This window comes from Budorcas taxicolor, chromosome 3 (genome assembly GCF_023091745.1).
Source record: "Budorcas taxicolor isolate Tak-1 chromosome 3, Takin1.1, whole genome shotgun sequence".
In the NCBI taxonomy this organism is placed as follows: Eukaryota; Metazoa; Chordata; class Mammalia; order Artiodactyla; family Bovidae; genus Budorcas; species Budorcas taxicolor.
In genome coordinates, this window is record NC_068912.1 from 43,554,384 (window position 1) to 43,571,422 (window position 17,039).

At 41.4% G+C, this 17,039-nt stretch overlaps 1 protein-coding gene across 1 annotated transcript in view; it reads right to left on the reverse strand.

The window, feature by feature from the left end:
* Positions 1-12,594, reverse strand: part of MFSD14A (major facilitator superfamily domain containing 14A) — a 46,984-nt gene extending 34,390 nt beyond the window's left edge. Inside the window, exon 1 of the mRNA XM_052637185.1 lies at positions 12,395-12,594. Coding sequence (XP_052493145.1) covers positions 12,395-12,478 — 84 coding nt within the window. The 5' untranslated portion in view covers positions 12,479-12,594. The remainder of the gene's footprint in view (positions 1-12,394) is intronic.
* Positions 12,595-17,039: the final 4,445 nt, after the last annotated feature.

A 17,039-nucleotide genomic window follows, 5' to 3' on the forward strand; every position in this document is an offset into this window, starting at 1 on the left:
TTCTCCAGGGAATCTTCCTGACCCAGGGATCCAACCCAGGTGTCCCGCATTGTAGACAGACGCTTTACCGTCTGAGCCACCAGGGAAGTCCTGATGACCCGAAAACAAACCCCATCACATAACTACCCAAGACTGAGAGCCAGGTGGCAAAGCAATCTTCTTGGGCTCTCGGACCCTGCTGGTCTCTGCCTAGGCACCCCTTCCCAATAAAGTCTCCTACTTTGTCACCACGTGTGTCTCCTCAGACAATTCATTTCCAGTGTTAGACAAGAACATACACTCTTGGACCCTGAAGGGGTTCCTCTTCCTGCAACATATTCAACATACTCAGTCTTATGTGCAAAATATTAACACTGTTTGGATTTCTCTGTACACTAAAAATGGTGCTACATCATTTGAAAAAAGTAGATGTCTCTCCCAACCTGCAGAATTTAGGTACCTGGAAACTCCCTTAGTAGAACCTGCAGCTGAGGAATTAGATTCAACAGAGGTGGGGTGGGATTTGGGAGACATAAGAGGTGAAGGTCCATGATGAGGAATGAGTTTGTACAAGACTCCTTCAACAAACACAGAGCACCAGAGGTGCTAGAAGTAAAACACACTCCTAGATCTCAGGAGCTCATCTGCTTATACAAAACTGCAATAAAAGCAGTATTAATCCATACAAGTTAGGAACCAAGAAAACGTTATTGCAAGACAATGAAGTAGTGTGGACAATTACATTAGAGAAAAAAAACCAGATGAAGTAAACAACAGCCATGGCAGTTAAAGGTTAAGGGAAGAGAGAAGAGACGGCTCTATCCTTTGTTAAGGAGGTTCTTGTCTTCACTCTAGAGATACAGGAAAACCACTTAAGGGTTTTAAGGAAGAGAACTGAGTGATGAGACCTGCATTTGTCAATACGTCGGGGTGATTTTCTAAAGGATGTAACTGAACAGCAAACTGCACACAGAAGCAAGCTATTTGAATCAGTTCACACACGAGATGATGAGGGCATGAAATAGGGGTGTGGCATGGACGCTGGAGGGGAGGAAATGGACATGAGAATTCAGGATTTGAAACAGAATTTGACAAACATGAGAAGGAGAGTCAAGACGACTTTCCAGTTTTTTAGTCTGGTTTTCTACTAGTGGAGGCTGGTAGCTTCCTAGCTTGTCTTCCCCTAGAAGGCTCAAAATTACTTCAGATTCTACATGAGAGATAGCCCTTGCACTTAAAACATTTCTCCTGTCCTTTGAGGGCTGACTAAAACAATTAGTCATTAGCAAATATGATGTTTGAAACCACCAGAGTAGGTGAGATAAAGTGTGAAAAGACAGGGGGACCAGCTTAGTCAAGAATCACCAAGTACAGGGGTTAGGGGCATCAGGCCTCATACAGTCAGAAATCCACGTATAAATTCACAGCCAGCCCTCTGTATCCAGGCTCTCCCATCTGCAGATTCAACCGACTGCAGACCATGTAGTATGTATTTATTGGGGAAAAAAAAAAAATCCATATATAAGTGGACCCATGCAGTTCAAACCCACATTCATGGGTCTACTGTATTGGGCAGAGGAAAAGGAACTCATGAAAATAAAGAAGGAGCCATCAGAGAAATATCCGGAGCATCAAGAGAATACAGTGTCACAGGTGACAAAGGAGCAGTTTTAGAGAGGAAACAATAATGCCCAGTACCAAACAGAGCAAGTATAGTAAGACAAGGTTAGGGGAAAAGTCCGTAGGATTTCGTAAGCTCCAAACTAGTTTTGTTCATCATCACATATATTTAATACCTATTAGAATACGTAGAACTTCTCAGGGCCTTTAACACACTAATGCATATTATGAATCTCCAGAAAGCTACCGTATGCACTGTTTTCCAAATTTGACCATGAAATCCTTCTGTCATACAAAAGACAGTATGTCAAGAACACCTGAGTTTCTTAGAGAACTGTCTGGGAAATGCTAATGAACAATAAGATGATAATTTCATGACAATGTGTATAAATATACACATAGAGCCAAAAGCCTAGAAGAAAATAAGCGTGTTAAAAGTGGCTGCTTCAGTGAAGCAATCTTAATCACCCAAGGACAGTGCTGGGAAAACTTCACAGAGAAATAAGACAGAGGGAGTGGGGATGGAGCAAACTGTATAGATCCGAAACATATTTCAGAGACAGTATAAGCCCTCAGTTTGGGGACGACTGGATGTAGCAGAGGAGGGTAGAGAAGATCGAAGATGAAAAGATTTCAGCTTCTGCCTAGTCAGCTGGACAGTGAGGAAAGCGGAAAGAATAAAAGAGCAATTCGTTTTAGGCATATTGATCTGAGAAAAACATGGAGAGCATTAGCTGAATTTAAAGAAAATGAAGTAAGATGCGAGAAACAGCAGAAGATTAATATCTTAACTAGGTAAAGCATTCATGAAAACCAATACAAAAGCACTTAAGACACTATAAAGAATATAAACAATTTATAAAACAGCTCATAAAATTCTGTCACAGAAATAACCACTCAGAAAAAGTTTCACCATAAAGATGTTCATAGCAGCATCACTTTTAGTAGGAAATACATAAATCTAAACGTTCAACCTAATTATATATCCTATAATCAAATCATGGTATATAAATCATAGAATAATATGCAGCCAAAAACTGTTTATGGAGAATCTATAATGACATGTAAACATGTTTATGACAATGTTAAATTAAAAAAAAATCAAAGCAGGATATAAAACTGTGTATGTAGAATAATTTCAACTAAGAAAAACAAAATAAAAACCTCAACGTTAATAGTGTTTATACTAGGTAGTGATTTTAAGCGACATAAAATTATTTGTTATATTGTTCTGAGTTTTCTAAACCTTTTCTAATAGGCATGATTGTACTTTAAATAAGAGGAAAATGTTTTATTTATCTAAGAGAAAAACTACTGTGTAAAACTAGAATGGAAAAAGATAGGTAGTTGTATATGCTTGGCCCTCCTAAGCCATTCTCTCATACGTCCCCAGAGGTGGGAGAAAAAAGTGTGTGTGGGTGTCTGTGTAAGATGGCATGGAAAAAACTGTAGAAACTTCTTGATTAATCCAATATTTTAAAGCAGGGCAGGGGGAGAGAGAGTTCCTTGCCCCAAGGGACCGGTAATTTTGAGAGCTATTATTATATACATATCTATCTATCCTGTTTTAAATAAATTCAAAAGTAATATAAGATCTTAATAAAATTAACAAATTTTAAAAATATTTTGCTAGTCTGTAATTACAAAAAGTTCGAGGTAGGACTTTTGACATAAGGCTGGTAGGTTTAATGGAACAGCAATCCAAAATCAAAATTCCAGGACAATTTGGAAAGAATACAAGGGTCATGGCCTGAGGAGAAAGACCAGGGAAAGAGGGTTAACAGACAGGTTAGGGGGAAAATATCTGACCAAAGTTTATAGCATCAAGACTACAAGGTTTAGCATAATGAGATCATATCAACAGATGAGATTTGAGGATTCTTGAAAGAATTAAAGAGGTACAATGTGAAAAATTCTGGATAAACGAACACATACCCAACCCCAATGCCAAGATATTCCACCTAAAAACATAATAATTATTGTATAAAAAGTCCATTCAGCTGAGTAACTTCTTTCTTATGGAGGCATGAGACATGGTTCATCACATACACTTTTGGCTAAGCCTTTTAAAAATCTACTTACTCTTCTATCCTTTAACACTTGATAACTTTTACAGTTGCATTCTGCTTTGGAAAGTAGCTGTTTCATTTTATTTAGGCTAAACTTTACCTTTCTCGTGTTCATGCTCTCTGAGGCAGGCCTATGCTTTATTCGTCTACAATCTAGAGCATGCGACACATGCACGGCACGAAAGTGCTTAGTAAGGGTCTGTAGAAATGAAACGAATTACTCTGCAAGTCTCCTCTACCTATCACTTCAGGTATTCAGTATACGGTTACTGCATTTAAACATTGTTACAAGGGCAATACATCCATTAATGAAATCTGCAACTTCTCCCCATCCTCTATCCTCTGACGGGGCTTCCAAGTGGTGTGGAGGTGAAGAAGCTGCTTGCTAACGCAGGAGATGCCTGAGACATGGGTTGGATCCCTGGGATAGGAAGATCCCCCGAAGGAGGGCATGGCAACCCACGCCAGTATTCTCGCCTGGAGAATCCCATGAACAGAGGAGCCTGGCAGGCTACAGCCCATGGGGTCACAAACTCAGATACGACTGAGTGACTGAGCACACACACACACATACACCCTCTGATATCCCACTGTTCAATACTGTATCATCTCTCACATGGGTTTACTGTACATACACATGAGATTAAAATAATAAAAATCACTGAAGACTTATAATGATTTACATTCATAGTCTTACTTACCCCTCCTAACCTTTCAAGTTACATATTACTATCTCCACTTTAGAGTCCAATATAGGTAGTAAGAGATGGAGCAGTCAATCCAGGCAACTGCAGAGCTCAAGTCTGGAGCTACACTAGTTTCAGTGGTTCTGCGCTGCATGTATTATCATCACAGACTGTTACTCACCTAGGAGTAGGGATCCAACCTTAACCATGTTAGTATCTCTGCATAGCTCAATGCCTAAGATGGAAAGGGTATTTCATGCTCATGGATTAGATAACCCTTATCAACAGAGACATTAAGCTATCAGATGACTTAAGCAAGTCACTTTACCTCTCTTAGCAATTGGGGGGTAAACTATTAATTTCCTACCAAATCCTCATCTAATTCTCAAATTCCAAGTCTATAATTGCCCAATAAATATGAGTTTATGAATCCAGCAGTTGTTATGGAGAATGCTGACTGTAATAACTTACATTACAGTCCTATCAACGAATCGGGGACTTATACAGGTTTTTGGCCAGGAGAAAGAAGTCCACTAGTAACTGGGCATTATAATCCTACTTGTTAAATGGATATTACCATGTGAGAAAAGCATAAGAATAAGCGAAACTGAGGCTCTTTTTTCAAAACAACGGCCTAGACTATTAAAAAAAATCAACTGATATTTTTTAAGCTTAAAAACCAAACAAAAAGCTATTCTAGACAGAAGATACATGGCAACTAAACATAATAATTCTACATCCAAAAAAGACTATAAAGTAGTTATTAGGATTATTGGGGAAATGTGACTATGAACTACCCAAGAGTGTTTACTACCCAAGTGTATTTTATCAATGTTAAATTTCTGAACATGGTGATTATATTGTAGTTATGTGGTTCAACTCAGTTCAGTTCAGTTACTCAGTCGTGTCTAACTCTTTGTGACCCCATGGACTACAGCACAACAGGCCTCCCTGTCCATCACCAACTCCCAGACTCAACTCATGTCCGTTGAGTTGGTGATGCCATCCAGCCATCTCATCCTCTGTCATCCCCTTCTTCTCCCGCCTTCAATCTTTCCCATCATCAGGGTCTTTTCAAATGAGTCAGTTCTTCGCATCAGGTGGCAAAGTATTGGGGTTTCAGCTTCAGCATCAGTCCTTCCAATGAATATTCAGGATTGGTTTCCTTTAGGATGGACTGGTTGGATCTCCTTGCAGTCCATGGGACTCTCAAGAGTCTTCTCCAACACCACAGTTCAAAGGCATCAATTCTTCGGCACTCAGCTTTCTTTAAGTCCAACTCTCACAATCACACATGACTACTGGAAAAATATCCTTATTCTTAGGTGATACTTTTAGGGATAAAGTATCATGATGTCTACCACCAATTCAAACGGTTCAGAAAAAAAAAAAAAATGAAAAAAGCACGCACAGAGAAAGGAAAAACAAATGCAGCAAGATGTGAACAACTGTTGAATCATGAATCTATGGGATAGCCAAATAAATATGCATTGTTATTTTTGCAACTTTTTGTAGTTTTGAAAATTCTCAAAATAAAAGTTGGGGGAAAAATAACAAAAACCAAAATAAAGTATAAAGAATAATAATTTTGAACTTAAAATTTAATATTGAGAAGCTACTAATCAAGAATGAGAAAGATGGGAATTCCCTGGAGGACCAGTAGTTACAACACCATGCTTCCACTGCAGAGGGCATGGGTTTGATCCCTGGTTGGGGAACTAAGATTCTGCATGCCTCGCAGTGTGGCCACAACAACAAACAAACAAACAAAAACAAATAATGAGGATAAAACAAATCTTCAGAAAGAAATGCTGAATCTTCTCTGAACAAAACATAACTAAGTTGACTAAAATAATTTAATGTAAAAGTCTTGTGTGTACACATACACACAAAAATGCTTAATCACAGACATCTAAGACCTGGAACTTTTCGTGGAAGAATACTAAAAAAAACCAATTCCTAAAGAGTATGCTGTAACTGTAAGCTGCTCTCATAGGATCCTGACACATTATGGAATAACTGGAGGAAATAAGACTTTACTGCTAAAATTTGGTATCATGCAGTGTGTTTTCTTATTTTCTGTGACTTTAATCAGGCAAGGTAAGTTTCACTACATTTGTCACAGAAAGAAAACTGTTCCTTAATTTCTTCAAGGTATGAATCATTGTAAACATGCAAAGACACTACTATACTAATTAAGGGCCTTCTTGGGTGGCGCTAGTGGTAAAGACCCCTTTTGCCAATGCAGGAGACAGAAAAGACGTGGGTTTGGTCAATCCTTGGGTCAGCAAGATCCCCTGGAGGAGGCCTGGCAACCCACTCCAGTTTTCTTGCCTGGAGAATCCCATGGACAAAGAAGCCTGGCAGGCTACAGTTTATAGGGTTGCAAAGAGTCGGACACGACTGAAGTGACTTGGCAAGCATGCATACTAATTAAGTCACTTTGGCTTAATCTGCAGTGAGCCTTTAAATTACTTACTGACATGTTATGGATCAATTTTAAAGAGCTAGTCAATATTTGTATATTGTCAGAGAAGTGAAGAGGTATGGGTTAGACTGCTCCTAAATAGAATGAAATACACTTATAAATATTCAACAAGAATATAGTGAGATCAAGTTTTAACTTAAAAAAATTTAAAAAGATCTACAGCTTAAGATTGTTATTGCTACATATGATTTTTATTTTTTTGGCCACACCACACAGCACATGGATTTTAGTTCTCCCATTAAGGACCCAATCCACAGCTTCTGTATTGGAAGCATGGAATCTTAACAACTAGACCATCAGAGGAAGTCCCATGATTGTACTGTTTTGAGATAAATTTTGAAAAGATACGTAAGATGACAATCTATTGCAGCACTTTCTATTCTTAAGAGGAAAATATGTGGCTGGCTGTTAAATCAAGTTAAATCATCATTACATTAAATGCTAATCCTCATGAACACTGAATGGGTTACACAGTTGAAATAACTACAAACTAAGTTCACTAAAAAGGTAAAATAAAATTAAAAGTTAAAAAAAAACAACAACAAAACACAAAACCATTAACACAAAACTCAAACTGTCACCAATGTCTAGGATAGAGCCGAAGCTCAAGAATGGTCCTAGTATGATCTCTTATTACTCAATTTATATAGCTAAGTGATGAAATATTGACCACCTCTTGCTAAAAAGACTCCCTAAGAAGTATTTCCCGTGGTATAATTCATAACTGTATTTATACACTATTGAGAAAACAGAGCTATTATTAAGAATACGCTACTACGACCTGGTATTGAAAGAGACGAACCTATTTTAGGGATCCTGATACATGTACCCTGGCTGAAACGGTCAACTGTTACTTTAACTGACACTTCCAATTCAAAATAATGCTAAAAGACAACTTCAGTTTTAAAATAATTGAAAATTTAAATCATATATACTTGTCAGAATGATTTTTGAGAAAAGCTATTCTTTTTCCTAAACTTCAACACTTCACTGTAAGTGAATTTCCACAGATGATGATGGGAAGCAGGTTTTCAAACTATAGTAACACAAACTGGAAATATAAATGGAGAAAACTGCTTACTCATTTACCCCCAAACCCCAAAGCATGTGTTGACTCACAGAGGTAGACAGGTAAATCACTCATGGTTCTGCCTGCCACAAGCTTGCCACGGACATGTGTACATCATGATGTTTCTAGGCAAAGGCTAGTGATATCAAAGAACTGCTTTCTGAAAGGCACCATGGCCCCCTTCCTGGCTTACTTGCACTCTAGGAACCAGTGGCCGCTCTCTGGGGGTTCAGAGAGCTATTCTGAAACTCCTTCAGTCACCCTAGCAGGTGAGGAGTGCAAAGGATCAGAGCTTAGGGCCAGACTTCTGAAATGGTTTTTGACTCCTATTTATTGTGAATAAAATCAGAGAAATCAGGAATAAAAATCTGGTACTCTGCATCTCTGGGCATACTTGAAATGTCAATTCTACTTTCGTCAGGTACTTCGAATAAATCAATTCACATGTGCTTTACTTTCTATCTGATCTTTAAAGTCACTTTACCAATTCACTTGTGAAAAAAATCTACATTTTTTCACTTTATCAGAGATGTAGTCTCTGTATTCACAAGACAATAAAAATCAGAATAAAAAACAAGCAAACTTCAAAAATCGTAAGGAAAATTCTATCTTTGATAATACAAATAACTCATGTAAATAACTCTGAGGCTCTTAGGCTCTACCAAGAACGCTTATAAACAACCTGGAGGCTCAGTGGCAAAGAGTCTGCCTGCCAATGCAGGAGACGCAGGTTCCATCCCCGGGGAATCCCACGGACAGAGGAGTCTGGGGGTGGGGTGGGGTGGGGTGGTGTACAGTCCATGGGGTTGCAAAGAGCCTGACACAACTTAGTGACTAAACCAACAACAAAACATAGTAATGAATTAACAACAAAACCAGAAGCATTCTAAAACGCCAGAATGCAGTTTTAATTTAACTCTCCTCAATGGTCTGCAATGAATAAGAGATGTGGCAAAATGTTACATACATTAAAACATAACTAAACACAGTAATCCTACCTGCGCCTGCTCAGTGGCTTCAGTAGTGTCGGACTCTTTTGACCTCATGGAGCCCACCAGGCTCCTCGTGTCTGTGGCATAGTCCAGCAAGAATACTGGAGTGGGTTGCCATGCCCTCCTCCAAGGGATCTTCCCAACCCAGGAATCGAACCCATGTCTCCTGCATCTCCTGCATAGCAGGCAGATTCCTTGCCCGCTGAACCACCTGGGAAAGCCCAATTCTACGTGTAAATGCTTCCAAAAGCAAATTCACCGATAACATCACAGTTACTTTCATCAGTAAAATGGTATACACTAGATGACCGACAGTTAGGGTCACTCAGTCATAGCCGACTCTTTGTGACCCCATGGACTGTAGCCCCGCCCCAGGCTCCCCTGTCCACGGCGATTCTCCAGGTAAAGATACTGGAGTGGGTTGCCATGCCCTCCTCCAGGGGATCTTCCCAATCCAGGATCAAGCCTATGTCTCCCACATTGCTGGGGGATTCTTTACCAACTGAGCCACCAGGGAAGCCGAGTAAATATTTATTTGATTTAACCTGTGAAACTATTCTTTAGTTACTTACGTTGTTTTCATACAAAACAACTGTTCTTAAACTTTCAGGAAGTATGAAACCTTTATGGAATTTCCCTAGAAAGATGTACAAAGAAAATTTTACAAATAACTTCAGGGTGAATAAACCCAAGTTAAGAACTCCTGATATAGAATCACACACTCATATAATGTACCTTAATTGCATACTACTCAAATAGACAACATATTAGTCAGTCTTACCTAGGCTTCAGAGCCAACTGAAATACAATTTCAAGAAAAGAAAAACATTTAGTAACTTATGATTAACCTGGATTGTTTAGAAAGGTTCACTTCTTCAACTGTTAAAAACTACAACAAATATGTGCTAGGTTTTTGATAAATCATTAACAACTCACTACTAATTTTGCTTTACAAACATTACAACTGGCTGATCAAGCTTAAAAAGATGCCATTTGCAGGGGTCAAAACAAAATAATCTTAACATTGTTGAACACTAGGAAGAAAATGGAAGGGGATCAGGTCAGTACCATTGGCCAGGGATGTGAAACACTGTTCAGAGCCTGTCATGTATGACCATACAGCCTCAGACCCCAAGGTGTTCATAACAGGAATCTGATCAATTTTAAGTAGAGAAGAAAAACAAATGTGACTTTAAAACAATTTTTATGACTATAATAATTATATGTATTTTCACTTATGGCTAGAGTAGATTAAAATACAAACAGTGTAAAAAAATCACCCTGGCACATCAAGAAACAGAAATATCCCCTGATTATACATAGGAATGAATAAAATTACACTAAAAAATGATCTTTAGAATCTGCTACTCATTTTTAAAATTCACTCTAAATGTGTTTTTATCACTTTAAATTCACACAGTAGGCCCTGTGGGATTAAACGATGCATAAACAAAGTCCCTATTCTAAAGAGGTATCCGGTGCTCTGAGAATGAAAGGGCAGCATAAGGGTACAAAAATGACGAATGATAACACCCCCACGCGCACATCCCTCAAAAGAAGCGTTCATTTATTCTCTATGCCCTCTTGAAAACCTACTGCTGGGGTAAAAATTGTGTTCTGTGTCCAAAAGCAAACTATCAATTCACAACTTTAATAAATACCAAGATTAAAAAAAAAAACAACCTGTTCCAAATCTCACAAGATGTAATTGCTATAAAGTGAGTTTAAAAAAAAACTTGAGAGGTAACAAAATGGAACTTTACAAGGAAAAAGGAAGTGTGCTTCCTGAACACAGCTTCTTTATCTTTTAGAAAGAATATTAATCTCAAATATTAATTGATTTTACAAAATACAATTTGCTGCTTCTATTTTGTTGATTTTTGTATGAAGAAATTAAAATATTAAGTCCTTATGACTGGTAAAGGCACGAGTGTTTTTTCAAGCCATTTCTCTCCCATCAATGAAGTTCTAACCAAGTTTGACAATTCATAACTGATGTAATCAAATGTTTTTAATGTTTAATTAAAACATGAGATCTGAGGACTTGAATTTCAAAGGTTCTTTTTTCACCCAATGTCCAAGCTAGGACATCTATAGATTTGACAGTTACTAAAGGTATACAGACTTCCCTCGTGGCTCAGCGGTGAAGTGTCTTGACAACAATGCAGGACACCCGGGTTCGATCCCTGAGTTGGGAAGATCCCCTGGCAACCCACTCCAGTACTCTTGCCTGGAAAATCCCATGGAGGAAGGAGCCTGGTAGGCTACAGCCATAGGGTCACAAAGAGTCGGAAACGACTGAGCAACTTCACTTTCACTTTCAAAGGTATATAATGAAATTGCTACATATGTCCCAGGCTTTCTAAATTTTAGCATACTGACTGGGCCATATTCTGAAATGTCCAAACCAAGTTGTCACTGATTTCAAATTAATTTAGCAAATCCTCAATGGTGGCCTAATTACACATTTAGCACTGTGCTAGCAATGGAGGGCTCTTAACAAACATGGAATAAAAGGAACCATTCCTGCACATTTCTCGAAAAAGTGAAACTATTCTACTTCAGAACTTGACATTAAAGAATGCAGCAAAGACCAGAGAGGAGCAACGAGGAATTTTCAGCATCAAAAAAAAAAAAAAAAGGTGAGTTATTTTCAATTAAAAGGCCTACCTCCCCTGCCGGTTAACAACAAACAGCACAATGCCTAAAGTTGATTTTGATGACACTATTTCTAAAAAGCAAAAAAAAAAATTTTCTCGTCCTCAATCTGTCTTCCTTTCTAAGATCTTCTAACCCTCAGGCCATGATCAACTCTACTGAGTATTCTTGTTTTAAAATACACCAGGTGATTTTAAAACAAGAGGGTGCTAACTCTTCTTTCAAAACTACACACTGAAGTCTAGGCCCCGGGTGTCCTCCGTCACAGTCCCGACGGCGGGCGGCGAGGAGCAGAGCCCACCTTCGGACAGTGTTTACCGCACCAGACACAGCCGAGAGCAGGAGCACTGACCCCGAACGGCGTGGAGAAAGGGGCGAGCGCACTACGGGGGCCCAGTGGGGTCGCCGCGCCAGATGCCACCCCGGGAGCAGCATACGGGAGGGCAGGGTCGCTGCCGGCCGCTTCCAGAGAGCGGCCGCCGCCTCGCGGGGCCTGGACGGCGCCGACGAGGCTGCGAAGCCGAGGGGCGCGGCGGGCGGCGGAGCCCGGCGTCGATTCCTGCCCGCGGCGGCGGCGCGCGTAGGCTCGAGGCCGCAGGGCCTCCAGCGGCGGCCGGAGGGCAGGGCGGCAGGTGCGGGAGAGGCGGGAGCCTTCTCCATCCGGGAGGATGTGCCCCGGAGGCCGCAGGCCGGGGCGAGAGAGGAAAGAGCCGGGAGCCCGAGACACCGGCCCCGCGGGAGGGGTGGGGGCAGTCAGGGGCGACCGCAGGCGGCCGCGTCAGGAGCAGAAAGAGACCCGGCCCGGCACTGCCCGGCTCGGTACCCCAGCTCACCGTGCCTCCGTCCTTAATGATGATCTTTTTGGCCAGCATGATACTGCGGTTCGCGGCCCTTTTCTTCTTCTTCCCCTGGGTCATTTTACCATCCTCGATTCCTGGCGCTGCTGCAGCCACTCCCGGGGCGGCCGGCCCCAGCGGCGAGTGCCGTCCCGCTACTACTGCCGGGCCGAGCCGCTCGGGGCACCGGCCGCCATCTTGAGGGCCCGGCCTGCCTCCGGCGGCGCGTCACATCGTGCGATCGGCCGACGAGTGCGCTCCGCCCCGCCCACGTGACGCGCCCCGCCTGCTCGGCCGCCGGGCGGTCGGCGCTGGAGGGGAGGCCGGGAGGGAAGCGGGCGGCGCACGAAAGGGCCACCTGCGGGCGGGCTGCCGGGGAAGGGAGCCCTATTCCCTTCACTCGTTCAGGCCTCACCGCAACCCTGGGCGCTGGGGGTCGTGATAGAGCCCTTAACCGAGTAAGAATTGTAAGTTTCTGAATGTTACATGCTCGAGGAAATACAGCTGATACACAGTTATACTGGAATTTCAACCAGGCGTCCTCAGCTATCAGGGCTGACTCCCGCTGTGTTCTGACCAACACTGGAACCGAAGGAGACGTTGAAATCGTTTTCCATAAATCGTGGGTAGCTGCAAGAGTGGAGACAAAATGAGTTTTCATTTGCGTGGCACGGGCGGCGGCTGAGGGATACCGGGAGCTCTACTGAAGCAAGCTTGTTTCCAGCAGCACCCTGGCCCCAGATAGGACCTTTTCTTTATTCCCTGCTAGTAAAAACTGATAGAACCTAGGGAGGAGAAGGGGACGGACGACAGAGGATGGGATGGTTGGATGGCATCACCGACCCAATGGACATGAGTTTGAGTAAACTCCGGGAGTTGGTGATGAACAGGGAAGCCTGGCGTGCTGCAGTCCATGGGGTCGCAAAGAGTCGGACACGACTGAGCGACTGAACTGAACTGAGGGCACCCTTTGTAGCCCACTACTTGTTTTACCCGGTTGTTTAAAAATCAATTTAATGGGGGAATTGCGAAAAAGAACAGCTGTCACAAGTGGACTATGGACTTCAGATTAAAGTATCACGATGTTAAATTTGATTGTGATGACTGTACTGTTATATAAAAGAATATCCTTTAACTTAAGAAATATACACCGAAGTCTTAAGGAGTGAAGGAATGTGATGCATGCTATGCTGCGTGTGTGCGTGCTAAGTCGCTTTAGTCGTGTGTGGCTCTTTGAGACCCTATGAACTGCAGTCCTCCAGGCTCCTCTGTCCATGGGATTCTCCAGGCAAGAATACTGAGGTGGGCTGTCATGCCTCCAGGCAATCTTCTGGATCCATTGATCGATCCTGGGTCTCTTATGTCTTCTGCACTGGCAGGCGGTTCTTTACCACTAGTGCCACCTGGGAAGCCTGTGATGCATGCTGCTGCTGCTGCTAAGCCGTTTCAGTCGTGTCCGACTCTGTGCGACCCCACAGATGGCAGCCCCATGAGGCTCCCCCGTCCCTGGGATTCTCCAGGCAAGAACACTGGAGTGGGTTGCCATTTCCTTCTCCAATGCATGAAAGTGAAGAGAAAGTGAAGTCGCTCAGTCGTGTCCAACTTTTAGCGACCCCCTGGACTGCGGCCCACCAGGCTCCTCCGTTCATGGGATTTTCCAGGCAAGAGTGCTGGAGTGGGGTGCTATTGTACTCTTAGTTAGGAACTAACATGTATGTATATATAAGGAGATATGCGTCGGAGTTTCTTTTACCATCAACTGGCATGATCTTGCAGTCCAAGGGAATCTCAAGAGTCTTCTCCACCACCACAGTTCCAAAAGCATCAATTCTTCTGTGCTCAACTTTATGGTTCAATTCTCATATCCATACATGACTACTGGAAAAACCATAGCTTTGACTAGACAGACCTTTCTCCGCAAAGTAATGACTTAGGTCGGCTCTGCATCTTCCTGCTAGCTCTCTTTCATTCACTCAGAACACAAGTTTAGTGGAAACCAGCTGCCGTGTCGTGAAGAACTTAAGCAGCCTGTAGGGACATCCTGGTGCCCAGGAACTGAGGCCCCCTCTCAACAGATACGTGAGTGAGTCATCTAGGAGCCCGTCCTCCAGTCCTGATCAAGGCTTTGGCTGACAGCAGCCCCTGCCAGTCAGTCTGAAAGGAAATCAACCCTAAATATCCATTAAAAGGACTGATGCTCAAGCTGAAGCTGCAGCTGCAATACCTTAGCCACCTGATGTGAAGAGCCGACTCACTGGAAAAGACCCTGATGCCGGGAAAGATTGAGGACAGGAGGACGGGGTGGCAGAAGATGAGATGGCTGGATGGCATCACTGACTCAACGGACATGAGTTTGAGCAAACTCCAGGAGACTGTGAAGGACAGGGAAGCCTGGCATGTAGCAGTCCATTGGGGTCACAAAGAGTCAGACACGACTGAGTGACAGAACAATAAGAACCCCTGCCAGCATCCTGACTGTGACTCCAGGAAACCCTGAGCTAGGACCACCCAGCTTAGCCACTCCCAGTTTCCTGACTCTCAGAAACTGTAAGATAAAAAAGTGCTTGTTATAAGCCACTAAACCTTGGGGTAATTTGGTACACCGCTATAGATAACTAATACATAGGGTAAAAGGAATGTGTGTTCTTGGTACTATTATTGCAACTTTTCTGTAAGCTTAAAATTATTTTAAAATGTAAAAAGTAAATTTGATTGAATTTTCCTTTCTATTTTAATAACGGACCAGAAATGGAAAACAGATCAATTTCCATGGAAAGAAGAAGAAAGGCATTTTAGCCTGATACTTCAAGTTATGTGTTACTACAATAAGTAAACTCAACATTTGTTTTAAAATGTTCTCTTATGGAAATTGACTTTAAACTTTAGAGAAAGTAAGATGAGATAGATTTTATAATTTAAATACCCAGGAGCTTGTTTTGGATGAATGAAGAAGCCTGGTAAGACCATATTTTGTGTGGTTACTCTTTATTAAAATCATCCTTCATCCAGCTGTACCAGTTTTATCATCCTAAGAACTGATTCAGTCATTCAAAAAATATTTGAGTACCTCTGTTTGTCACTGTTTTACTAGACAGTGGAGATACATCGATGAATGATATGGTATTTATCTGCAGAGAGCTTAATTATACTGGGGGACAGGCTATAAAACAAACACAAAAGGAAAATAATCACAAATTGTAGTAAGTGCTGCTGTTAAAAAAAAGGTAATAAAAATTTAACACACACTGAATGTCCAGAATGTCCCAGGCATTGTGCTAGAAGAGCTGCAATGGTAAACATGAGAGATGAGTCTTGTTCTACCAGACTTATTGTGAATATATAATTCTTGCGGCTTTATATGTGATTTGGGTCATGAAGATTCAGACTTTACATTGAGAGGTTGACATGTCAGTTAGGGTTCTCTGGTGATAGTCAACAGAAACTAGCATTAGCTAACATATGCAAAAAGGAATGATTTGAAAGGAAATTAAAGTTCCCCAAATTAAGGAGAAAGTCAAGAATCAGACTTGAAAACAAAAACCTATGTTTGGAAAGTTCCTTAGAACCTTTCATGAGAGAAATCCCTGGTAAAGAACAACAAGTGGCTGCAGCTAAATATTCCTAAAGAAACAAGATTGTGTTACAGAATCCAACCCCTAAAGTGAAAGTGAAGTCAAAAAAGTGAAGTGAAAGTGAAGTCGCTCAGACTCTTTACGACCCCATGGACTGTAGAGTACCAGGCTCCTCTGTCCATGCTATTATCTAGCCAAGAATACTGGAGTGGGTTGCAATTTCCTTCTCCAACCCCCTAAATGTGCCCTGTATTAAAGAAATTGCATTTTGCCATGTGAACAGAAGAGGGCCTCCTTAACTATGAAACAGTCACCTTGCTTCTGTAGAACTACCTGTTCTTGCTGACTTAAGAAAATCCTATTTCATCAAGAACAGAAAAAACCACCAAAGCCCCACCGCATAAAAGCCTATTAAAAACATACACACACACACACAGAAAATGACAACTTTTCAGTTAATAGAAAATACTACCCTCTAGAAAATATGAAACAGAGGAAAAGTATTTGTATCACTCCAATATGAATTAAATATCATTAAATAGAGAATCTTTCACATTGCAGATGTGAAAGAATTGAGTTAAAAATTCAATAGGAAGATGAGACTTGAGCAAACTCAGGCAATATACTGAAAAAATAAAATCATCCTAAACTACAGGGTTTCTAAAAACATGAAAGTAAGAAACACAGAGGAGAGGAATAAAATCAGCTATGAAGAAAAATAGAGAAAATAAGGATCAGAAAATGACATGGAAAAAACTACCTAGGCCTCCAGGAAAATAACAACAACAAACAAAAGCATTTCTTCCAAAGGGGAAAAAAAATCAAGTGGTGCCAGACTTCTTGAAAATAACACCAAGCAACACAACAATGGAGCAACATTTAAAAAAAAACTCAAGGAAACATTGTGTGAGCCAAAGATTTTATAGTATGTCAAGCGGTACTTAAAGTGTCTAGGCTCTAGAAAGTTTAAACATGCTAGAACTTGAGGAATATTGTACTTACAAGCCGTCCTTGAGTACTTAACTAGAAAAGCTTCATCCAGTTTCAAAGAGTTGATTGGGAAGCCTTCG